The sequence below is a fragment of the Tursiops truncatus genome, chromosome 10, assembly GCF_011762595.2.
Source record: "Tursiops truncatus isolate mTurTru1 chromosome 10, mTurTru1.mat.Y, whole genome shotgun sequence".
In the NCBI taxonomy this organism is placed as follows: Eukaryota; Metazoa; Chordata; class Mammalia; order Artiodactyla; family Delphinidae; genus Tursiops; species Tursiops truncatus.
Window position 1 is genome coordinate 72356475 of NC_047043.1, and position 27422 is coordinate 72383896.

At 36.1% G+C, this 27422-nt stretch overlaps 1 protein-coding gene across 18 annotated transcripts in view; it reads right to left on the reverse strand.

Annotated features, from left to right (window-relative positions):
* CFAP20DC (CFAP20 domain containing) overlaps nt 1-27422 on the reverse strand; it is a 291535-nt gene that overhangs the window by 107212 nt on the left and 156901 nt on the right. For 15 of the 18 annotated variants that reach the window (XM_073811274.1, XM_073811278.1, XM_073811273.1 and 12 more), the window contains 6 exons: nt 19888-20024; nt 19054-19216; nt 17325-17441; nt 16053-16175; nt 13362-13696; nt 707-1084 (listed from right to left, as the gene is read on the reverse strand). In XM_073811274.1, coding sequence (XP_073667375.1) covers nt 707-1084; nt 13362-13696; nt 16053-16175; nt 17325-17441; nt 19054-19216; nt 19888-20024 — 1253 coding nt within the window. The remainder of the gene's footprint in view (nt 1-706; nt 1085-13361; nt 13697-16052; nt 16176-17324; nt 17442-19053; nt 19217-19887; nt 20025-27422) is intronic. The other 3 variants (XM_073811276.1, XM_073811282.1, XM_073811284.1) reach the window with 3 other exon arrangements.

The following is a 27422-nucleotide window of genomic DNA, read 5'->3' on the forward strand; positions in this document are numbered from 1 at the left end:
TAGCCAGGACATGGAAGCAACCTAAGTGTCCATCGACAGATGAATGGATAAAGAAGATGTGGCACATATATACAATGGACTATTACTCTGCCATAAAAAGATACGAAATTGTGTTATTTGTAGGGAGGTGGATGGACCTGGAGTCTGTCATACAGAGTGAAGTTAAGTCAGAAAGAGAAAAACAAATACCGTATGGTAACACATATGTATGGAATCTAAAGAAAAAAAAAGGTTATGAAGAAACTATGGGCAGGACAGGAATAAAGATGCACATGTAGAGAATGGACTTGAGGACACAGGGAGGGGGAAGGGTAAGCTGGGACGAAGTGAGAGAGTGGCATGGACTTATACATACTACCAAAATAGATAGCTAGTGGGAAGCAACCGCATAGCACAGGGAGATCAGCTCAGTGCTTTGTGACCACCTAGAGGGGTGAGATAGGGAGGGTGGGAGGGAGACACAAGAGGGAGGAGATATGGGGATATACGTACATGTATAGCTGATTCACTTTGTTATAAAGCAGAAACTAACACACCATTGTAAAGCAATTATACTCCAATAAAGATGTTAAAAAAAAAGAAAATACATTACTGATCACCCAAATGATGAAAAATAGATACTGGTGCAAATGTGTGCAAAGTGGTACAGTACAGAACGCAGCAGGGTGTATTGCCCACATATGTAAACCAGAATGAAACCACTTACAGATACTTCAGGAATCGGTTTCAACTTCTCCCCTGAAATTTCCTGTAGGGAGATGTTGTATATTGAAGATGACACTTGATGGGCTGGTAGGTCCTTTGCTTTGATAACAGGACGTGGAATTTTTGGAGAGGATCCACTCCTTCTTCCAGGGGGAGAAAGGCATGGTGTAGGCACCAAACTCGTTTCAAAGTCTTTTTTATCTATCTGCTTCGCCAAGGAATTCTGGTTTTCTGATGCTCCTGCTTCTGTGTAGGCATTTTTTAGATATCCTTTACTTGTCCACCTGGCAGTCTTCCCCAGCACGCTCTCTAATGTTAACTGAGTTAACCTTGGAGGACTAGTTGTTGGGCCGGTTGAACCCTGGACACTGTGGTTACCCTATAGAGGAACAAAGTGAAATCATTTTGAGCTGAAACTTGTGGTGAATAAGTTACTGAGTACAAGTTCTTAACAAGTTCATGTATTCTCTGAATAAAGCAAAATACACATACATATACATATACATATATATATATATATATATACTATTTTATTCTGCAATAAAAAAAGAAAACTAAAAACAGCAATGCAAACAGGCATAAATCATTTGCTAAGATGCCCTGCTATGTTTGCCTCTGGTCTTGGTAAAGCATGTTTTTTACCACTGAGTAACAAGAGTACAGTTAGGAAATAGTTGCTCAAATATATTCATTCCAAAGAAAGTATGAAAAAGAAGAGGATCCATAAGAAGTTACCTAAAACTTAGGAATTGTATACTTTGGCTTCCTGATAAGCTAACTCCATGAGAGGAGAAAGAACTGGAACTTACAAAATTTACCTTATTTATGTAGGGAAATGCTACTTTTAAAACAAACTGGCCTATCAAAGTATTTTTGCCTTATATTTTTGTACGAAAGTTTTACTGTTCAAGAGCAATAGATAATAGAGCATGTTTTGTGAAATATTTTTCTTACGTGAAAATTTCAATTATAGAAAGTATTTTTCCACAAGACATGAACCTCACCAAATATAATTATTTGGAAAGCTGAAAATAAAAGCTAGAAACATTTTACTAATGTACAGTTCTGGAATTATCCCTAAAAATTTTAATTTTTAAAATCTGAGAAAGGAGGAATTACAAACAAAAAAATCAATGGCCATGATGGTAAATAAGGAAAAAGAGAAACAGTGTTATTTCAGTTGGTAGATATTTTTCTGCTATAAAACAATAAATTTAAAGAAAAAACGAATGTGATAATTGCTTATACTTGTCATGAGATTTTTCTAACTTGTCTTATCTGTTATATTTAAACAGATATATTTAATATATTTAATTATATATTTATATATAAATTTAAATATAAATATATTTAATAATAAACAGAACAGAAAAAAATCAACAAAAGCAGAGTACATGTAAAGACATTATTTGATGTCTGAGACTGTACTATCTTACTTTCTGTTTCAGTACGCTATTCCACTATCCTTTCATTTATAGCTATACAGAACCAAACATCTGGTTACTCCCCAAATTTGGATTTTTAAACAAAATATTTGAATGACTGATTGAACTGTTCAGCTTCTTCCTGAATGTTTGGTCATCATACACCTCAAGATACAGATCACTATCTAAGGTGAAATTTCCATTTCAGTAGAAGTGAAGTATGTTTAACGGTGAGAGAGTCTGCTTTAGGTTGGGCACAAGACAAGAGAGGAATTTATCAAACCTTTCAATTAGAAGGGATCTATCTGTCTGTGTGTCTGTCATTGTTCTGCCTCTCTTCCTTTCTTCCTCATCACGGGCTACGTATTGCTCTATGTGCTGCAGATGCTAGGAATATAATGGTAGGCCAAAAGTTAATCCCTGCCATCCAGGGACTTTATCCCAAAGACAAGGGGTCACTGAGTGATTTGATGGACGAGAAGAATGTCATGACGGCACAAAACAGAAGGTATGGGAATGAGTTTGTGTGGATATTGTTTGTGGTGTGTCTGAAGTGTCTGTGGAGATAGTAGTAAGGGAGGCCAATTAGGAGACTATTAAATTGGAATGATTAGAAATGCTGAGGTGACTTGCGTTAATTCAGTGGTGGTGATGATGGAGGCTGGACTGATTTGAGAGTTCTGTAGAAGGCAGAGTATGTTGTACTTAGTGACTCTGGAAAGCTTTTACATGGAGTCTGCAATCCTTAACCCTAGTCATGTTATGATCTTCCTTTCTTATGGAAAGCAGTTGGGATTATCAGACAACTGTGGTCTCAAGAAAGGTACACTTGGGTGTAAGAACCTCTCCTAAGAAATAGCTTGCCTATCTGTAGTAAAGAAAGAATTGCAGAGTGTCTAAGGATCTTTTACAAACATTTCTTCTTGGTATTCATTCTGGGCCTTATTTTCTTTGTCTATGCTGGCTTGATCTTCTGATACGTATATTTCTTTATATATGATGGAGAAATTTATTCAGAGTCCCAGATAGGGGAAAGAAAAGATGGTGATTGGGTGTCAATCCATAAACCTTAGTTTATGCCCCAAGTGGAAAAATAAGAGAGGTAAGAATATTTCCGCCCTCGTGACAGTACCGCGAGGCCTGAGCTGCAGGCACTGCGCAACTCTCTTTGCTGTACATTTACTGAGTGAGCTTGTCCTTCACCACATCCTGGGAACCCTGAGGATGTTCACATGACTGAAGAACTCTGCCTTCAGGCAGAAAACTGGAAAGAGTGCAAGAGACCTGAAAAATGCCTAGTGCTCTGAGTTACTAGGTAATGGAGTGGTGACACTTGCAATTTTTGTTTCACAGAGACAAAAAGAGAATAAAAGTTTAGCCAGTTTTCTAAAGAAAGGTAAACAGAAAACAGAACAAACAGCTTCCAGGCCTTGGTTTTAAGAAGGTACTGGTGGAACTAGGATAGATTTTTAAAAATTCAGTCTGGTTGCTAGACAGTGCTATATCTTCTCCAACTTAAAAAAAAAAAAATTCCAGTTTAATTTCCTATAATTGTTATATACAATTGACAATGGGATTTCTGTGACCAGAATACCCTCTACTTATTCGTTTCCATCACATTTTCACAGTAAAAAATAAGCACATGTATGGTGGATTTAAAACAGATTGCCCCTAAAAACAAGCTGGCTAAGGGGAAAAGGTATAATTATAACTCTTTGGACCAGAATCTCTGGATCACTCTGGGATTCCATTTTGTATATGACATAAGTAGAAATTAGGAGTTTTTGCAATAAACGTTAGTTCAATAAATAGTTATTAAGCTCCTACTATGTGTAAGGCATTTTCTAGGGACTATATAAGATATATAGGTAAGAAGAAAAAGGACACTGCCCTCGAGAGGCATAAAGTCTAATAGCAGAAAGATAGATACCTACAAAAGTAATAATTTCATAAGGTAGAAGGTAGTAAATTTCATTTAAAAGTTTCAGATGGGGCTTCCCTGGTGGCGCAGTGGTTGAGAGTCCGCCTGCCGATGCAGGGGACACGGGTTCGTGCCCCAGTCCGGGAAGATCCCACATGCCGTGGAGCGGCTGGGCCCGTGAGCCATGGCCGCTGAGCCTGCGTGTCCGGAGCCTGTGCTCCGCAACGGGTGAGGACACAACAGTGAGAGGCCCGCGTACCACCAAAAAAAAAAAAAAAAAAAAGTTTCAGATGTACTATTATGAGAATTTAGAAGAATGCACGGACAGCCTGATGTTTGCTAGATCATTTAAAAGAAACTTTAAAAATCAATACATTTGATAAGAAGTGTATTTTTTCCACCTGTAAGTGGATCAGAGAACTTTTCTTCCTTCTGTAAGTTTACTCAGGTGTATTTCTTTTTGCTTGGCATGAGCAGTGATTATACACACAGAACTATTCATGAGTATGTACAGGGACATTCACCTCACATTTTCCTAAGATATACCCTGGTTTGGAGATGGGTCAAGAAATGGTCAGATGGAGCTGTGTTCCCTAATAGGTATTCATTCTCTTCGTAGTATTGCATTTCCACAGTAATGTTTCTATGCTATTTTAAATATATGAAAGAGACAAATAACTGGAGAATCTGTACAGAGCACAAAAGGCTTGCCTATTTTGGCTGCCCCAGAACCACTAATTCTGGTCTATCCCAGATTTTGAAAGGGGAATTAGGATAAATGGGAAAGGCAAGACAATACATGAGACTAACAGGTTGATTTGAGTTGTGTCAGCTTCTATTTTAGCGAGGAAATAAATGGAGAATAAAAAATAGTATAGTATTTACTAGTAGTGGTGCACTGGCAAAACCTTCCTCCTTTCTTTAGTAATGTTTCTGACTTACTAAAATAGATTATATAGGTATAGATGACGTTTATTGCTTTCACATACATAACACATGTGGGCTCGACATGTCTTTGTATTAATTTTATACTAAATAACATATACATTTGTTACATGCATAAGAAGTTTACTATAATCTGATTGAAAAATAACCACTTTTCCCCCTTTGGTTTATCATTTAGCTACTGAAAACCTGCAGAGCAATTGAATATAACTGGTCAGAGTAGTAAAGAATTTGTTATGCTGTTTTCATATTCCAATCATCTGTTCATCTGTTTCTCAGAAGAACAAATACAAAATGTTTTTGATTTAACTTAATATATATTTTTTAAAAGTCCAAATCTCTTGAACTGTTGGTCTTCTGGGCTCAGAAACATTTGTTTGTTAAATATTCAATCATGCCCAGTGCCAGGAACATCAATAGAGTTTGTCTGACTAACTGTAGCACAGCATATGTACGCTGAAGATGAGAATGATTTCCCCAAGGACCCAGCACTTCCTCTGTTGAACTACGTTTCTTAAAAGGACATGCAGATGGGCACTTGGACAATAATTTTTGGATGTGCAAAACGAATAGCTCTTGCTGAGTTGTAATTTTAATCACTCAGGAGGGCCACCTACTTGGAGCAGGTGGGACCCAGGCTCTTCGTATTACAACTTTAATGTTTAGTGAGTCAGGATAGAACTCTGTTTTAGCCTTTGTAAAAAGTGGATGATCATGTTTATTTATATTTCAACTGATTTTTAATTCAGTCCACCCAGAAAAAAATCTACATAACATTCTTAAAAGTTCTGAACAAAACACATCTGCAATATTCCACACACACTTTTTTTTTTTTTTTTTTTTTTTGCGATACGCGGGCCTCTCACTGCTGTGGCCTCTCCCTTTGCGGAGCACAGGCTCCGGACGCGCAGGCTCAGCGGCCATGGCTCACGGCCCGGCCGCTCCGCGGAATGTGGGATCTTCCCGGACAGGGGCACGAACCCGTGTCCCCTGCATCGGCAGGCGGACTCTCAACCACTGCGCCACCAGGGAAGCCCTCCACACACACTTTTGATGGCAGTTTTGAATTTGTAATTGAGATAGAGTCAGCAGGAGTTTTACGTTTGTCCAACGTTTTAGTGATTAAATGTGTGAACTGACAGAACCTTTTAGCTGAACAACAGCACTAGCGGACAATAGAGATGATACAGGTATATACTTTGGTTGTCAAATAAAGAGCACAGTTATTTGCACAAATACAGCTAAAGATATTAGTCATAACAGAATGAAAAAAATCATTTCTTCTTTGATGATAGCAAGATTGACCATTCAAATGTATCTTAAACGTTTTCACTAAAAACCATCCCCAAGGAGTATTTCTAACTTCTACCTCTTGAATTTAATAGGAAACTATTAAAATAATACCAAATAAAATGAAAGGAAGATGTGACTGTTTCTAACAAGTGACTACTTCGCAGCATGCTTGATATTACAAGGACTTGGGCAAATTACTTTTGTAAACATCTTTACCTGTAGCCAATGATGCCTCACAGACAAATCATAGCAGAAGTTACAGGGACTGTATTGGATGGGTAAACATCATCATGTGAATATTTGGGGAAAATGATGAGACTCCTTTCATTGTTCAAGACAAAAACATATTTTCCTTATAAGTTAGACTTCATGCTCTTTAACTGATAAAACAAAGGTTTCTTGTGAAAACTCCTATGTATAACCAAATATATATTCATCTGCAAATATTGATCTTTAAGCCAAAGTTGTATGACATTATTCTAAGGAGACAAGAGTTTTATAACCTTCTCTCCCTGCCTATAACAATGAAGGGCCAAGTTACAGGAACCAACTTTTTCAGGGAAGAAGAAAGCTTCAAAAGATAACAATAAAGATATGTAGATGTGAACAGCCTAAAATAAATACTCACATAAAAATAAATATTAAATATGCCTGGTAGGTTTAGAGAGTATGTTATGTTGTAACTCATGATATACAGAAATAAAAATGCAAGCAATACATTCAAAATAGAATTCGTCCATTTTTTTCAAACATATTGACATTTAAAGTTTTTTAAAGGCTACACAGAAATATAACTGGCCTCATGTAGAGTAAATATCATTTCTATTGTGTGTATATAAATGTGTGTGAGAATGTTATTCAGAATTGCTAGTCAAGCATGTAGGAGTGAGTGGAAAAAAACAATGTAATGAAATAGTTTAACTACTGAGTGCTAAAAAAAAACCTTGAAAGCAACAATACCAGGAAAGCTGAGAGGAAGGATTAAAATGGTCCTTTTAATCTGCTGTTTGTAAATTTGTTTTATAGGCCTTAACAGAGTTAGATGAAGAGAAGATCTAGACGCTCCTAGCTAATTTGAACACTATAAGTAGTCAGTCCACATAATTCATGTTCAAATATGGATAATATTTTGGCTCAAATGTTCTAGTTTGGACTGTTACGTAAGAAAAATTACGTAGCTTTGCAACTATCTACTTTAGTATCTGATACATAGATAGAGTTTGGAGAAAATGACTGTATTTCTAGAATCCACCAGAGGGCAGACAGCAGAAGCAAGAACTACAATCCTGCAGCCTGTGGAACAAAAACCACATTCACAGAAAGAGAGACAAGATGAAAAGGCAGAGGGCTATGTACCAGATGAAGGAACAAGATAAAACCCCAGAAAAACACCTAAATGAAGTGGAGATAGGCAACCTTCCAGAAAAAGAATTCAGAATAATGATAGTGAAGATGATCCAGGACCTCGGACAAAGAATGGAGGCAAAGATTGAGAAGATGCAAGAAATGTTTAACAAAGACCTAGAAGAATTAAAGAACAAACACCTAGAAGAATTAAAGAACAAACAGAGATGAACAATACAATAACTGAAATGAAATGCAATCCCTATCAAATTACCAATGGCATATTTTACAGAACTAGAACAAAAAATCTTAAAATTTGTATGGAGACACAAAAGACCCCGAATAGCCAAAGCAGTCTTGAGGGAAAAAAACGGAGCTAGAGGAATCAGGCTCCTGGACTTCAGACTATACTACAAAGCCACAATAATCAAGACAATATGGTACTGGCACAAAAACAGAAATATAGATCAATGGAACAGGATAGAAAGCCCAGAGATAAACCCATGCACCAATGGCCAATTAATTTATGACAATGGAGGCAAGGATATACAATGGAGAAAAGACAGTGTCTTCAATAAGTGGTGCTGGGAAAACTGGACAGCTACATGTAAAAGAATGAAATTAGAACACTCCCTAACACCATACACAAAAGTAAACTCAAAATGGATTAGACCTAAATGTAAGACCGGACACTATCAAACTCTTAGAGGAAAACATAGGAACAACACTCTTTGACATAAATGACAGCAAGATCTTTTTTGACCCACCTCCCAGAGTAATGGAAATAAAAACAAAAATAAACAAATGGGACCTAATGAAACTTCAAAGCTTTTGCACAGCAAAGGAAACCATAAACAAGATGAAAAGACAACCCTCAGAATGGGAGAAAGTATTTGCAAATGAATCATCAGACAAAGCATTAATCTCCAAAATATATAAACAGCTCATGCAGCTCAATATTAAAAAAAAAAACAACCCAATCAAAAAATGGTCAGAAGACCTAAATAGACATTTCTCCTAAGAAGACATACCAATAGCCAAGAAGCACATGAAAAGCTGCTCAACATCACTAATTATTAGAGAAATGCAAATCAAAACTACAGTGAGGTATCACCGCACACCAGTTAGAATGGGCATCATCAGAAAATCTACAAACAACAAATGCTGGAGAGGGTGTGGAGAAAAGGGAACCCTCTTGAACTGGTGGTGGTGGGAATGTAAATTGATACAGCCACTATGGAGAACAGTATGGAGGTTCCTTAAAAAACTAAAAATAGAATTACCATATGACCCAGCAATCCCACTACTGGGCATATACCCTGAGAAATCCATAATTCAAAAAGACACATGCACCCCAATGTTCACTGCAGCACTATTTACAATAGCCAGGACATGGAAGCAACCTAAATGCCCACTGACAGATGAATAGATAAAGAAGATGTGGTACATATATACAATGGAATATTACTCAGCCATAAAAAAGGAACGAAAGGGCGTCCTTTGTAGAGACGTGGATGGATCTAGAGACTGTCACACAGAGTGAAGTAAGTCAGAAAGAGAAAAACAAATATCATATATTAATGCATATATGTGGAACCTAGAAAAAAGGTACAGATGAACTGGTTTGCAGGGCAGAAATTGAGACACAGATGCAGAGAACAAATGTATGAACACCAAGGGGGGAAAGTGGTGGTGGTGGTGATGGTGGTGGTGGGATGAATTGGGAGATTGGTATTGACATGTATACACTAATATGTATAAAATGGATAACTAATAAGAACCTGCTGTATAAAAAAATAAATAAAAGAAAATTCAAAAAAAAAAAAAGGAGTTAAGGAAATGTGCCCAAGCTCAATTCCAGGTTCATCTTGCTCGGCCATATGACCTTGAACAAGCTATGTCACTGTTCTGACCCTTACTCTGTTCATCTATAAAATGGTGTCACAAGTAGTAACTAATTCCCCTGTAGGCATATATAATGCTTTGCCTAATGGCACCAACTATTATTAAGTGTCCAATTATTATTAAGTCCTAATGGCACTAGCTATTATTAAGTGTCCTACTATTGTTAGGTCCAAATTCAGTATATTGATTCATAGAGCGCACAATAATTTCTATCAATATTTCTACATTTCTACATCCAAATTACAATCAACCACACTGACATGACAATTAGATGGCATTATGCTTCCACAGAAAAATCTTTATTTGGCTGTAGAGCCAAAACCTACAAAACAAAACAAAACAAAACAAAAGGAAGAAAATGACTATATTTCTAGATAAAAAATTGAATTAGAGAAGTAATAAAATACTAATATAAAGCTAAGTATTTCAAATCACCAACCAGCTATATATACCCAAAGCCACGTTGGGAATAATGGCATAAAATACAAAACAGAGATGATAATAGTAACATGCTTTTTTTTTTTCTTTCAGAAGCTGCAATTGTATGAAGGGTACTCTGTTTTAACAGCTTTCCTAGATAATTCATTTTACGTGGTAGTCTTATTTTATAACTCACCACCAGATATATTTCCATAGTGTGCTTTTCAGATAAGAAGTACAAATTCAAAATTAATTGAGTATCAGGAAAATTAGTATATATGTCTGCCTAGGGAATAAAATATATAGTAAAGCCAAGACTAAGATGAGAATATGCAAAAAAAAATCATACTTTTAAGGCTCTCACACTGATGAAGATCTCAAATGTGAACTGATTATTAGGGACTTCAACTACAATCATTGAAAGCTTATTTTAATTAGTCTTTACTGTCATATGTGTATTTTTTCTCTATCATAATACCATGATTGTGCCTAGTTTTTTGCTTCTGAATACATCTAACTTCCCTTTAAAAATATTCAAATGGTCTAACACCAAATAAAGTCTTTTAACTACAAGTTATAAACTTCAAGCATAATAAGTAATGCAATTATTACTCATCTGTCCACCATTATTTATAGCATGACATTGTTTTCCTCAGTTATAATAGTGTTACTCTAATGATATAACATTCTACAGTAATGCAACTAGGGACTTCCCATGTGGTCCAGTGGGTAAGACTCCAAGCTCCCAATGCAGGGGGCCCGGGTTCGATCCCTGGTCAGGGAACTAGATCCCACATGCATGCTGCAACTAAGAGTTCGCATGGTGCAACTAAAGAAAAGATCCCGCACACCGCAACGAAGATCCTGAGTGCTGCAACTAAGACCTGGTGCAGCCAAAATAAATAAATTAATTAAAAGAAAAGAAAAGAAATGAAAGGCAAGTTTAAAAATAAATAAAATAATGCAACAATAGTAAGAATGCCTAAATCAACTGATTTTCTTCAACTGATTTATATGTAAGTAAACATTTAAGATATGTAATCTGTAGATGGGTGGGATGGGGGGGTGGGAGGGAGGTCCAAGAGTGAGGGGATATATGTATACATATAGCTGACACACTTCATTGTATAGCAGAAACTAACACAACATTGTAAAGCAATTATACTCCAAAAAACAAAACAAAACAAAAAAACCCCCCAAAAACAAAAAACTAAGCATCCAGAACATGAAGACAGATTCACTGTATTTTGAGAGCAAAACAAAGAAAGTGTTTTGTAATTTTGACAAATTAAATTAAAACTTATTCTTAAAAAATAAATAAAATAAAGTATGTAATCTAATTTCCCTTTGACTTATATAATAAATGGGAGAAATAATCCTACAGGAAAAGAATTTACAAAAAGCTCCCAAAAAACCAATTTGATAAAAAAGGGATTACAAATTCTAGAACTTGTTTAAATATAGCCTAGCACTTTTGTTAGTCGTCTGTATTTTAGTTTGTATCTTGTTATTGCCTCTAACAGCAAACCTCAAAGCTTGCATAATAACATGGCAAGGCTTCTGCCCCTCTCTCTGGCTGCCACTCTTAGTAGGCTCTGACTAAAGGTGGGCCAGGGCAGGTGTTAGCAATGATATCGTTCCACTACAGACTCAAGCCATATTCTGATGGTCTTGGGACAGGGGTGACCAGAGAGCTATGCCAATCAGAGCTTTGAAAATGCATGATAAATTAATTTTCAATTTCATGTAGTTGGTAACAAGTACATGTCTGCACAATAAATGTTGAAGGATGTCAGAAGTAGAGTAGCTAGTAGCAAAAGAAAGCACATAAAGTGATAGCAAATTAAAATATTCAGAACTAGTATTCTTCATTTTCCCATAAAGCTCTATTGCTTCTTCTCAAGCCTTTTCCTTCATATAGGTGGAGAGGTAAGTTCCTCATGGGGTGTTATTTAAAGGGCTGTTTCTACATAATACTTCCCTCAAAAGTTTTCCAGAGAACTATTATTTCCTACCTGCCATGACATTGCCCCCATCACAGTAATTCTTTTGAGTTAGGTAAGCTGTACACATGGGAAGGGGATGGGCCTACCCCATTAACAAAATGGTATGATTTATCAGATTAGCCAATTAATACTGTATAAGAATTGACAGCTGGGATGGGGGCAATACTAGATGCTGAAGACATATTCATTTTACAGTTTTATAGCTTAATTTTAGGTAGGGTGAAAGGGATAAAGTTGTTCACAGCACATTTAAAATGTACTGTTTATGCATTTATGCATAAAGGGGTTTGTAGTAGGTTTATGTTTGGTATGACTATAGTTTCATCACACTCAGAAGTAAGGAGGTTATAAAAAAGTATTTCCTCATGCACTTTGCTACAGAAACTCATTAAAAGTTGCAAAACAACATAATTACTGCCTGAACAATCTCACCATATTCTCAACTGGCTCTGAAGGTAGGAGCTGTGGACTTAATGTATATCCCACTGTTGAAAGGGGTATTCTTAATCAGATATAGTTGTTAAAAAAAAGTTTTCTAAGTATACAAAAAAAGTTTTTCTGATTATTTCTATAATTTCTACATATAAATGATTTGTATAATTTCACTAAACCAAAACTTGACTATAATCTGCTTTTAAGATAATTATTTTTTCTAGAAACTATAAATGCCTATTATTAAAGAACAATGCTAAAGAAATTTCATAAATAAATTCCTTTCATATGGGGAAAAAGTTATATTAAGTTTTAAACAAATGTTTCAGAACTACACTAGTTTGATATTTAATTAGTTATTAAAAAACTTTTTATGAATTTACTGATTTATGAGATACAGGTGTATTCTAAATAATTGCAAACAGAAAACCTCCTGTAAGGCAAGCCCCAGCACTAATCCATGATTCATTACTTAAACTTTAATTGGCACAACTCTTGAAATTCTGGAACCATATGGAAAATAATGAGTCCTAATAGGTCTAAGGTGAAAAGATGGCAGGGGAGTTAGGAAGCCAGAAAAGTGTCAATTCAGAATGCTTAGCAACTGCAACACAATTTCCCCAGAGATCTAGAACAATGTGTTCTCAATATTTTACTGGACATGCTATCATATAACTAAACTGCATATTATTTCTCACTCTGTGAGGCAAAGGTTAAAATGAAAAAAGAAAATCAAACCAAAAACTGGTTTCCATAATTAAAAATGAAAATGGCTGACTGTTAATAAAAAAGGCAGCAATTTAGAGTTACCATAACAATCTGAGGCAACTGTTGACTAACATTGCAATCTGCTGCATTTTTATAAATAGCAGTTGACTTCCCCTCTTTCATTTCAACTAGTTTTAGTGCTTAGTTGGAGACAACAGAACTGTGCTTTAAAACTATTTCACTCATCAAGCAATGTACCTCTTCGGTGCTATCACCACCGTAAAAATCATCCTCCAATTGGGTGTCTCTCCTTATTACACTGGTATCCTCTTTTAGATCCAAAATAAATGGGCACCCCTCTGGGGACATATTCTGAGTCTTTCCATGAGGTGCTGATCGTGGTCTTGATGAAAAAGTGAAAATATCCTTTGGAACAATCTGGGTTTCCTCTGTCTGTTGGTCACGTTCATTTTTCTTGCTGGCTTCTAGCCACAGGTGTGAGGTGTTGCAGGAGTTTTCATCCAGAAGTAGAGACTGCGTGCTGGAGGCCAAATGGGGGATGTGGTCATCATTTTCAGGAAATATCCACTCATCTGACATTTGCAAAAGATGACAAAAATTAGAGCAGTGTTCCACAAGTGTTATTTTAGGCAGGTAGTTAGGTTAACATTCCTTCTTGTTGAAACAGAGATTTATCAAATAATGCAAAAGCCAAGGAAGGCAATTTATCCACCATCTTGTAACCTGCTAAACATTTAACCCACAGATAGTGCTTATAGATACGGGCAACTCATTTGTACTTCCTCTCCATCTGAGTTGAAACACTGGCCAGGAAATTTGTAAGTCTGAAATAATTATCACCTGTCTTGCAGCAAGTTCTTTATAGCACAGCCTCATTAATTTGGTATTTCAGAGGGGGAAAATCTTCCAAATTTAAAAGGGTTTGAGTTACTAATTTCTTTTAATTTCAGGGGGACAGAGTACTTAACAAGCTCTTTAAACAAAGTATCTGGGCCTTGTTCAGATTATAAAACATGCAGGAGAGGAAAACCACGAAAAGGCTGACAGTCTTTCCCTCTCCATTCTACTCATCGGTACAGGACAATTCATAGATTAAACTGCTAGACTTGTCAATAGCAAATCCACAGAAATATTTGTTAATGTGACTGGTGAATTCTGCTGGTGAAAAGGACCTTTATGTTCAATTTTAATTTAATTTTAGGAGAGAATGTTTTGACATGAAAATCTTTTTGCACATTGTTTTCTTTAAAAATACGATATACTACAACTGAGATATATTTTTATCAAAATTTAAAAAAATTTTAATCTTTATTCAACATTGAAATAGACTTTATAATTCTATGACCTGGAAAAAACAAATCTCTATAATAAACATTATTAAAAGCAGGCTTACTTTCTTCTTTAGAATGACAGCAGGAAAAGTTGAGCATTTTCTCAACTTACTCTTTTTTTTTTTTTAATTTATTTTTTGCTGCATTGTGTCAATGGTGAAAATCTTACAAGAATTCGTGTTCTGCAGAACCACAATGTAGATGTGGTCATTTTACTCCTGACTCTTGAACTATATTTATCATCACAAGAAGAGTAACCAAGAGCTAAGATTTGCTCACTTGAAACTTTAAAGCTAACACTACAAAAGCAAAAGCAGAAAGCAAACAGAAAGACCTTTAATAAAAATTATATTGATGGCACAAATAGAATTGTATTCTTCTCAACTGTATTCACCTATTTCTTAACCTAAGACTATGATTATATAACATAACTTGCCTATAAAAAGGGCAATAAATATACATTTCTTAGAGAAAATCTATTAGGGACAAGGCTTTCATATTTTCTGTAGGTAAATGGTCAATAACAGGTTGAATATATCAATACCCAATCTAACCACATTCACAGAAAATGTGGAGGGTCCTGAGTCAGTGTTAGCTGTGGTCAGGTGAAATGAACAGATTCACTGGGTTGTCCTCTTTTGGACAGCAAACTTTTGCCTGGTGCTAAGCACCTAGTAGGTGCTTTGTGAACACAGTAGGTGCTTAGTAAACCTTGAATACGATTACAAAAACCAATGTGTTGCATTATGTACAAGGATACGTAAAGAAAACAGGAGGAAAAGGTCCTGGGAATCTTCATTATGCAATTAAACAACTTGTATGATCTAGCACCAAACATATTATTAACTGTCAAAAAGTCAAAGTAAAAGAAGTGTTCTTACACCAAAAGAACTCTAATTATCTTACTACCACATGCTTCTTTGGAATGTGTAGTTTTACCTCAAGTATTTCCATATCAATTGTAATGAATAATTTGGTGTGTTTTCTTAGGAAAATATGTAAATTACTGTGTAATCACAATATTGCAGCAAACAAGATAAATGCAAGAATGATCACCTAAACATCTAATTAGTTTTTCTACACAGTCAGATTTATGCTAGAGACACTAATTGCGCCTAACATTTTAATGAAGGCTTCAACACTGCATAAATAAGACTGACAACCTACAAACAATTTCCATTTATTTTACTTTTTCCCTAGCTCAAAAACAATTTGCCTTTGTAAAAGTACCACACACCTGCTAGGCAAGATATGTTGATGGGTTCAATGCTCTACTCTCCAACCGTCTCCATTATAAAGAGGATTGGAGAAGTGCAACAATAGATAATCTTCGGGGAGGGTGACAATGTTATATGAAAACCTCAAAGTTTTAAACTTTCATTCTGAACAGGACCGCTTGTGCATTAAAACTTGAAAATAAAAATACTCCTTCAACCATTAAAGTCTGACATAAAATTGGGGTTAAAAAGAGATTGAAAAAAATGATTATTTTAGCAAGTGACTGCATCATGACTTTTCAAAATGACTGGGTTTGAAATATTTAACATACTTATATTTTATTAATCGTTAGCAATTATGGTATAATAAAGATGCTAACCTGCTTGATCAGGAGACTGGGGTGCTGGAGAGCTGGGGTTCAATGTCTCTGTTCTCTGTTGGAACACACTGGTGAGGACAGTTGTTGCTTTATGTTCATTTCTGTTATTTCCTGAAGAATTGCCTTTATTGGAATAAATATTTTCCTCTATATTACTTCTTTTGATATATATACACGTTAATTTTTGAAGAATGGTACTGTGGTATACTTTTCTATTGGATTATTGAAAAGCAAGTAAGAGGTGACAATACAGATTATATGCAGTTTTTTTCTTTTTCAGGAGAGTATTTTAAGATGAACTCAGCTGCATTTTTGTAGAGGTTCATCTTAAAATTCCTTGATATTTGCATGGGGACATTTTAAATTTAAGTTTTACAATACGCAATAAAAGGAATTCCAAAACCCATATAATTTTTAAAAGGTCCTATATTTTTTACTTTGGTTCCATACAAAATGGAGTGTGTTTTCTTTAAATTACAATTTTTACTGAACTCAACTCTTTTAAATGGAGCTCTTTTCTTCAGCGCCTTAAGAAAAATGGATACAGGCCTTATTGCAGAAGTAATTTTTCTATCTACTATTTTATAATGATAACATGAAACCTAGCAAGCAGAATTTTGGCCTACCCAAGAAATCTACATTTTTGAGAAATTATGCTAACAGGTGCGTACATGGTACATTCTGGGCTTGATTCAGGATAGACTAATGCATGTGTATACAAATCTATACATACATGCCTCAAATCTAATATTTTAAGCAATAACTATAATAGCCAACTATATTTCTCTAATGCTTTACTGGTTACAAAGAGTTGAAACTTTAACCTACATTACAGTAGATGGCAAGGAGTCCAAAAGGAGAGACAGCAAATGTAAAAAACAATCTAGAAAGGGCCCAATTTAAAAAGAGGAGAGATAAATGAAAAATGAAAAATTATGAGTTAAGTTCAATTTTAGTGAAGTCTGCAGGCAGGAACTTCTATCAAATTTGGGCCATTTTAAAAAATCAATAATTTAAGCTTATTCAGCCTTTGAGAGTAGAAGTAGGAAGTCCTTTATTTTTGTGGTACTGTCTATTTAATCCAACAAATCTCTGTTAGGGCTATAGAGCAATTCTTTTGTAAAAAATTTGATTTCCATAATCCTTGTAGAACAGATATTTATATTTTAAATGAACTGGTTCATAATCCCTTGAAATTTACAACCTGCAGAGAGAGAGTCCATTGCTCTGAATAATATACAGATATAAGATAGTATTGAATTAGTACCATACCGCTGGGTGTCTCTGTCCTTTCTCTGCTGGTTCTTTTTAACTGTAATCTTCTCCTGTTATTATTCTTATCAGCTGATGGTTCTTGAGGGGGATGTGGATGCATAATATGCAGATTGGCTGGTACATTTTCATATCAAAGAACAAAAAGCCAGAACAGAAAGTACTATATAGTTTGAAATAACTCAGTAAATATAATTATAGCTATAATGAGAATGTTCATGTATCATTTTGACAAAATGTAAAGCTGTATAAAAAACACAACTTATTCCTTTATAGGAAATAGGTGTTTATTTCTATTCCAATATTAGAATTGTATCAGGCTTTCATTACCAAATGTAAAATAGAGAGCTAGTGGGAAGCAGCCGCATAGCACAGGGAGATCAGCTCGGTGCTTTGTGACTACCTAGAGGGGTGGGATAGGGAGGGTGGGAGGGAGATGCAAGAGGGAGGAGATATGGGGATATATGTATATGTATAGCTGATTCTCTTTGTTATAAAGCAGAAAGTAACACACCACTGTAAAGCAATTATACTCTAATAAAGGTGTTAAAGAAAAAATAAACTACTAATACATTTTATTCATGTAATATAACATATAGAGAGCTACAAGTAATTAGATTAATGTTAATCTTGCAACATGCTATATTAAAAAATATTTAAAAATGAAACTGACAGCCAATACAGAAAAATTATTTTTTCCTTTAAAAGATTTAAGTTTGATTCAACAAGAGCTTAGAGGGTAGTTTCCAAAAGAACCCTGCAGAACTGAGATCAATCTTGAAGAATTCCTAAGTGTAATTTAACTCTGTAACAATAATAATAATAATATTCATAGCAGCATTTGATATTTTCTGAACATTTAAATTCTTGGCACAATATGATGTGCTTGACTGACTGTTCTCACTGAATTCTCATACTGACCCTTTGAGGCAGCTGTTATTTCTTACTACTACTAGTGCTAGTAGTAATTGTATCCCCATTTACAGATGGGGAAACTGAGGCTCGTAGGGTTTAAGAAACTTGATCAAGGTCTCACAGACAGTGGTAAAACTGGGACTGAATATCTATGTTATTTATTTCCTTATCTCAGTTTTACACTCCATGGGAGATAGAGTCTCTAACAGTGATCGTTAATTTCTAAATCAAATAAAATGAACACAAATGCCTCCCCTTTTCAATGTTCACAAAAGTCAGACCAGTTAAAGTGGACAAACTGACAGGGAGTGGTAAGCCTTGGGTTCTGGTCTCAATTCTTTCCAGTGATTACAAATTGCAAATCACTTACTCTCTTAGCCCTGAATTCTCAATCTATAAAACGGGATAAAAGTTTTCTTCACCAACAGGGTTGTTTTTGTACCAATGAGAGAAAATAAAGAGCACTTTACAAATGGAAGAGATTAATTAAAAGGTAAAACTAAGAACACTTAAAATGTACATGGGGTTTCCAAGACATAGCAATAATAGGATACTACACTATTTTCTCACTGTTATCAGAAAGTAAAAATACAGGGTTCTACAGCAAGGTAAAATAACAGAATAAACAGAATGACAGGTTCCAGAAGATAATATATGGTATAAGAATTCTAAACATATTTCAATATCTACCACCATTTTCATTTTTAAATGATAATTCTCTGGACTTAAGATCTAGTCAAGAATATAACTATGGATTTATCTTAACATTTCTCACTGTTTTCACTAGCTATCAATCTTTATGCATGATTCTTACCATGAATAGGTACAGTCTGCTTTATGTGGCCAATATTTTCTTTATCTCCTTGTGCCTCAGACTCAGATAACAGCAAGGTTGACATTTCTGCCCTGTTAACACACTTCTCTACTGTAGACTGCTGGCACGATTGGTTATTTTTGGACCCAACAGGTCTTACTGTCTATAAGGAAAAGGAATTAATCTATATTTTAAAATATAGGAATTGCATTTATTTCTTGTAGAATCTACATAGAAGAAATAATAGCTGGACAAATAGTGAGGTAAAAATGAACTAGAGGAAATGAGAAGATTAAAAAGTTGGTGGAGAGGGAAATTATGGTAGAAAATTAGAAAGAAATAGGAGATAAATATAATGTAAGGTAAAACAGAAGACAACCAAATCTCATAGACACAAATTAAAATGTGCTCATTTGCTACACTCCATCTTTAGTAGGTAGGAGTTGAAATGAAAATCACTCTGTATGTCAGAAATTCAGAGGAAATTAAAAATAAAAATATAACATTTGAGAATCTGTTCATTATAAGGTGTCTGGTGATGATCCAACTCCTTTTTGAAGGAGACCACAAAATGTGCTCACATATATTTGCCTTTAAGTTTTGTGCACATATTTAATGAAAAGAATGCTCAAAAATGTTAATTGCGTTGACATGACGAAAAGAAAACAGTTTTGAGGTCTTTTAAAATCCAGAATTTCTGTTCCAAATTTATTCAAGCCCCCTGCTTTTGGCATGTAGTCTCTCTCCCTCTTTTTTTTCCCTCTGCATTGGGAAAAAACCCTTCCCTTCCCATGCCATCCATGCTTACATAAGCTGTTCAAACCCCGCACCTACCTCACTGAATATCCTCATGTTATTTCTTCTGCCAGAGAGTGGAGGTGGTCCAAGAACTTTGGATCCAAAGGCAATATGACAAACATCTTGATTTTTACCGCTCCGCATGCTACCTGTTCCTCTGTTAATGAACTGATCTGTTTTGATAAAGGAAGGGAATAGTAGTCCTTTAATGGGCGTAATGACACACACCATGTTGCAATATTTCTGAAAGTACAATCTAGGGGTCATATGATGTGAATCCTTCCCCGCTTTAACCCTCCCACTCTCCCAGGGCACTTATAAAAATGCAGATCCTGGGGTCCAACATCAGATCTATCAGATCTATAGAATTAGAATCTTGTGTGCGTGTGGGGGCAACAGAAATCTATAATCTTAACAAGTGGTTAAGATTAACTCCCAAGTGGTTCTTTTGCTCAGTATCATCTGAGAACCACTACCACAAACGTTTTTCCTCATAGGAAAAAAGAAAAGAAAGGAAAGCTACTGAAAAATACACTGCATTTTCTCTTTAAGGAAATAATTTAAATAAAACTAACTCCATTGAACAAATATTTCATTGAGCACTCCCAGGCATTTCCTAGAGGTTGTCAGTGATGCAACATGGATAAGACACATTGCTTGCCCTCAGGGAGTCTGGAGGGAGGTGATAGTACAAGTAAACAGGTAACTACAACATAAGGCAGACCAGTGGGAATGAAGAGTGACTTCTTGAATGGACCTTGAATGACTGATAAGATTTCAAGAATAAGAGAGGTAGGGTGCCCAAGGCAGAAGAAAGTGCCTGAATAAAGGCATGGAAGAGTGAAAGGGTAGGGTATGCTTGGGGAATAATGAAATCACCCGTTTAGCTCGGGTCACTAAGAGCCTGTTCTAAATTCGGTAGGCAACAGGGAATCACTGAAGGTTTGGGGGAAAAAGAGACCAAACTGGTATCACCTCAAGGATAAGGAAGCTGTGCTCACCAAACCCTGCTGCCTTTTCCTTCTGGGCACACAGCTAAATTACATTTCTGAGCCTTCCTTGCAGTTATATGGGTCATGTAACTGAGTTCTGGTTAATGGAACGTGAGAAGTGGAATGTGTGACATGTAAACCATCTCCTGCCCCTAAAACTTCCTGCATAAGCCCCATGCTCTCTCTTCCCTCATCTCTTGACAAGATGCAGAAGATCCAGTGGAGGACCCCTCTGGGAGCCACTAGATGAAAGAAGCCCGAGTCTCTGAAAGACCATATGGAGGGATGCCCAAGGAACTCTGACTGGACTAGGACTGTGGAGTTCTGTGTGAGTGCAGGCAGCCTTCTCTGACTAAAACAGCAGGTGAGAGTGACGGCTCTTAACTCAGAACACGGCCCACAGCCTAGAAAACCTTCTGCCATGTCCTGCTTGCAAGACAGGACCAACTTGAATATTACAATGTTGGCCCTGAGTAAGTCCAAATTTGTCCTACAGTTCTGGACATTTATGAGCTACTGGCAACTTCTTGTCTGATCTATTCTCCTGAAAAAAATTCCTATGGTTAGCTAGTTGGTCTCATTAGCTTCTGCTAGAGAGCTGTAATTTTATAAGTGGTGGAATTAAAAACCATTCCTATGTAACAGTCATGAGAAAAGGCACAAAAGTTTGTGAAAACATATCATGCTTAGGGAGCCCCCAACATTTAGACCTGAGTGGAAGTAACCTGAGTGGGTATATAGGTGTTCTGGGGGGTCTGTTTCTGTGTTTGTAATAGATGAAGCTGAAGACATGGGCAAGGGCTACACTGCTGAGTTGATCTAAAAGAATTTTTGCTGGACAGAGGATCTAAGGTGGCTGGCAAAGTGGTGGGGAGAAATACCATTCCAGTTTTCTTCAAATTCCTGAAGTCCTATTACGTAGTGATTTTATTTGTCCAAATGGCAGAATCAGAACTAATGAGTAGAATTTACTTCAGAAAGCTTTTATTCTAATTCTGTGAAAAATCACAAAATACCCCAAAGAGCCAAACCAATCTTGAGAAAGAAAAACTGAGCTGGAGGAATCAGGTTCCCCGACTTCAGGCTATACTACAAAGCTACAAGTATGTATGGCACTGGCACAAAGACAGTATGGTACTGGCACAAAAACAGAAATATAGATCAATGGAACAGGATAGAAAGCCCAGAGATAAACCCACCTATGGCCACCTAACCTATGACAAAGGAGGCAAGATTATACAATGGAGAAAAGACAGTCTCTTCAGTAAGTGGTGCTGGGAAAACTGGACAGCTACATGTAAAAGAATGAAATTAGAACACTCCCTAACACCATACACAAAAATAAACTCATAATGGATTAAAGACCTAAATGTAAGGCAGGATGCTATAAAACTCTTAGAGGAAAACATAGGCAGAACATACTTTGATATAAACTGTAGCAAGATCTTTTTTGACCCACCTACTAGAGTAATGAAAATAAAAACAAAAATAAACAAATGGGACCTAATTAAACTTAAAAGCTTTGGCACAGCAAAGGAAACCATAAACAAGATGAAAAGACAACCCTCAGAATGAAAGAAAATATTTGCAAGCAAAGCAACGGACAAAGGATTAATCTCCAAAATATACAAACAGGTCATGCAGCTCAATATCAAAAAAACAAACAACCCAATCCAAAAATGGGCAGAAGATGTAAATGACATTTCTCCAAAGAAGACATACAGATTGCCAAGAAGCACATGAAAAGCTGCTCAACATCACTAATTATTAGTGAAATGCAAATCAAGACTACAATAAGGTATCACCTCATACCAGTCAGACTGGTCATCATCCAAAAAATCTACAAACAATAAATGCTGGAGAGGGCATTGAGAAAAGGGAACCCTCCTGCACTGTTGGTGGGAATGTAAATTGTTACAGCCACTATGGAGAACAGTATGGAGGTTCCTTAAAAAAACTAAAAATAGAACTACCATATGACCTAGCAATCCCACTCCTGGGCATATACCCGAAGAAAACCATAATTCAAAAAGATACATGAACCCCAATGTTAACTGCAGCACTATTTACAATTGCCACGACATGGAAGCAACCTAAATGTCCATCAACAGAGGAATGGATAAAGAAGATGTGGTACATACAGTGGAACATTACTCAGCCATAAAAAGGAATGAAATTGTGCCATTTGCGAAGACGTGGATAGACCTAGAGATTGTTATACAGAGTGAAGTAAGTCAGAAAGAGAAAAACAAATATTATATATCGCTTATATGTAGAATCTAGAAAAATGGTACAGATGAACTTATCTGCAAAGCAGAAAGAGAGACACAGAAGTAGAGAACGAACGTATGGATACCAAGGGGGGAAGGAGGGGTGTGGGATGAACTGGTAGATTGGGATTGACATATACACATTACTATGTATAAAATAGATAACTAGTGAGAACCTACTGTACAGTACAGGGAACTCTACTCAGTGCCCTGTGGTGACCTAAATGGGAAGGAAATCCAAAAAAGAGGGGATGTATATATATATGTATAGCTGATTCACTTTGCTGTACAGCAGAAACTAACACAGCATTGTAAAGCAACTATACGCCAATAAAAATTAATTAAAAGAAACTTTTAGTCTAACATAAGGAACATTTTTCCTTAATTAAAGCATGTCTGGTTGTTGTGGTGGTGAATTTTCTGTCATTTTGAAGATGTTCAACCAGAAGTCTGGAAAGCTATTCTGGATATTATAAGTCAGATTCACATATTAGATGACTCTCTAATTTCTATTTCTAGCCTAGTCCTCTCTTCTGAGAGCCTCTCGTATACAGCGGCCTTCTTGACCAGCTCCTCCTCAATGTCTCGAAGACACCTCCAACTGAAAACCTGGTCTAATGAATGACACCATAAACCATTCCGGTTGAAAAGTCAGACTCTAGATGTCATCCTTGACACCTCCCTCCATCCTCTCCATATCCAATCCAGATCCACTTGTCTCCACCTCCTCCACCAGCACCATAATTTAAGCAACATCATTCCTCTTCTGGATGATCACAAAGCCTCTCAAGTGACCCACCATGTTCCACTCTGGCTCCCTGTCCCATGCTCTCTCCAAAATGAAGCCAGAACAGTCTTATATAAACATACGTCTGATTGAATCATTCCTTTTCCTCACTTAAAACTTTTCAATGGCTTCCCTGCTGCTCTTAAGATTAAGCCCTTAACATTACCTGCAAAAACTTGCATGTTCTGGCTTCAGTTCAACCTTAATACCCTCTATTTTCTGCTCTGGCCTCCTCAGTTCTTCCTGTCTATCAGAGCATTTGTACATGCTGTTCCCCGTGTAGGATCTTCCTTCCCCTCTTGGCCTTTATGTTTCAGCTCATGTGTCACTTCCTCAGACTAGTGTTCCCAGACCTCTCTGATTACAGTACCCAGTTTAGGTAGTCCCATAAGTTTTCCCTCACAGAAACTGTCAGAATTACCCTTTCATATATGTTTATGGGATTCTCTAATAATGTATACCTCAGTAGATATAAACTCAGTGGTCTACTTTGTCACCCCTGAATTGCTAGCCTAGTGCTTGACACAGAGCAATAGATCCTTGCTGAGCAAACTGAATGAATCATAAAGTATAATGGGTCAGAAGGGAAGCTGGATTAAATGACTAAATATTTCTAACTACTATTAAAACTTATTTTTAAGAAAAATCCACCTGAGACATTTATGTGTGAACTGAGGAGGCAGACTGTACTGGACAACTGCCAGGATGTGGGGGATGAGAGAGAAGGGTCAACAGTGACCAAGACATTGATATTTACATGAACTGTGTGGCTTTCAACAGCTGCAGCGCTGTGGCACCACAGTCAGATGCCTACTCAGCTTACACGTGAGATTTCCTAATGCCAGCAAGTAGACTTGGCTATGTGTGCATCTGCATCTTTTCCAGTCATTTACAAATATCCATTTGGAGTCAACAAAACTTTGTTAGTCTCTCAGGATCAGCAATAGAAAGAAATGACACTCAAATTCCAGGACAACTGGAAAAATCTATTACAGACCCATCATTTGTACCTTCTGTGACCAAATAAAACAAATCCTAGATTACTGATTTTGTTCTCAAAGGTGGATTTTCCCAGAAAGAAATAGCCACTGAGAGCCCTAAAGGTATGTATGGGACATGGCATAGGCCTACATGGGAGTTTTCAGTACCAGATTAGAAGCCTTTTTCTTCTTCTTCTTTTTTTTTGTTTAAACTTCCAGTCACAGGAATCATTTGGCTTATGGGCATATCTTTCTGTTCAAACATTGTACTACGTCAGTTTCCTTTATGTTTTTTCATATTCTTCATCTATATGCAGGTTGCCCCCAAAGAATTTAAGTTTCTTTGAGTAGAAAGACCATTTTTTTGGCACTGCATGTATACTCATCTGCTGAGCCCAGCAAAGCATATGGTAGACAATGGATAAATCTCACCAAAATTGTGGACAGTATCAAAGATTAAAAGGAAAACTTTTGGGGGACTATTTACAAAAATCATACTGACACAGTTCCAGCTATAATTTCAACAAAATGAACATATTAAATAGTTCATAGCTATTTAAAAAGTGAAAATTCCTAAATACCTTTAACTTGTTAGAGGCATTTCTTGCTTAGCAGTCAAGAATCATTGACTTATCTCTTGGATAGTCAATGGCTATTAAAGCTACAACTAAACCTGATATGATGTAATTCCTTGAATCACAGAAAATAAGATGTTATTCTGTATTTTATAAGAGGATCTACTATAGGATTTCTTTAAAGAGCAATCTACCACTGTGTGTTTAAATTGAAATCTATTTTTTAAATTTTACAAATTTTAGTATACCTTTTTTTCACAAAGCAAAGTGTACAATAATCCACTATTTAGTATCTCTTTAATTAGCAGGGCTTTTTAAACTTATTAGCACAATTAACACATACACATTCTTAAAGTCCGTTTCACTTGAATAATTCTGTTTATAATCATATTGTCATAATTATGTCTACAAACATGTATCATGCTATGTGTCCACGATAACAGGGTCCTAATCAAAACCTACAAGGAAAAGTAACTTAGACCTTTGGTTTCTAAAATAAAACATAAAAGGGACGAAGTTTCTATAATGAGAAAAATCTTAATGAAAGAAAACTACAAGCAGAAATGCATGCCTTTTGAATTCTAAAAGGAGTTCTTTTAAGACCTGATATCAATATATATAAGGTTAAAAATCAAGATTAGATTAAAGTCATGCTCTAGGCGTTTCATTTTCTTGAGTTTGTGGAAAATGAACTGGGTGTAGGTCAGAGATGTTACCATTAATTTGTAGTTAGATTATAAAACCTGAGGGTCTACTCTCTAATTATCGTTTAGAATAATAAACATTCATTTTTGTCTCAAGGTACAATATTCTAACTATTATAGTCATTTAAGTTTGCAAGGTTTTCAAAGTTTAACCAGAAAAACCTGCTGAATTTTCAACTCTAATCATTCAGGGGTCATGCTCAAGACTTACATCTATTATCTAATGATCAAATCAGAATTAAACCTGCTACCAGAATCCAGATTTTGAATTGGATTAATTTTTATTTTATTATATGTGCATTGATATAAGGAATGTCAAAAACACAAAAAAGACTGATCTAGTAGAGCAATATTATTTTAGACAAGTTATTTAAACTTTCTAAGCTTCACTTTCTTCATCCATAAGACTGAGATAATAATAGTACTTAAGTCAAGGCATTTTTGTTAGATTATATGAAACAATTCATGTAACATGCTAAATACTGTGCTTAGTAGGGAGTAAATATGCTATTAATACCTTCCATCTTGAATAGCATTTAACAGTTTATGAAGTCCATTCACAATCATTTATCCCTTCGTTCACACATTCTTTCATTAGTGATTGGGCACGTAGTCTGGGCAGCCACTGCTCTAAGTACGGAATAAGATAGGCAACAAGGTGGACACATCACCTTCTCCAAGGCACTCTGGGTCTCACGGGGAAGACAGATATTACAGCAAGTAAGTCATAAATAACTACATGATTACAACTGTGGTAAGAGCTATGAAGGGAAGGCTCAAAGTGTGTTTAACAGGGGTCTGGTATCTAGTCTCTAGGGTGAGGGAAATGACATTCAATCTGAGGTCTAAAGGATGACGGATATGATGACGTGTACATGATCTTTATGAAATTTCCAGTCACTTTGTGTGATATTATTCCACCTCTACAGATGAAGAAGCTGAGGCTCATGATGTTTAGAGATCTGTCCACTCAGAGCAGGGTCTCAGAACCCAAATGCCCAAGCCCTCTTTGTGCCTGCCCTCTTTTCACCACACATGATACTGCCTTTGGTCGGCCAGGAGGGCATTGCAGGAGATTCTTTCCTTGTCCACTATTTATTCTCTGTGCAGTTTTGTAAAGCCATCTAATTAAAAACTTTTGTTTTGCTATGTGAAAAGTGGGTCTAATAGTGATTATTTGGATAAGTACGAGAACTTTATGAATATGATAATTAATGTATTTGATGAAGACTAATGGGGTCCCTGAGGAATCAAGAATGGGAT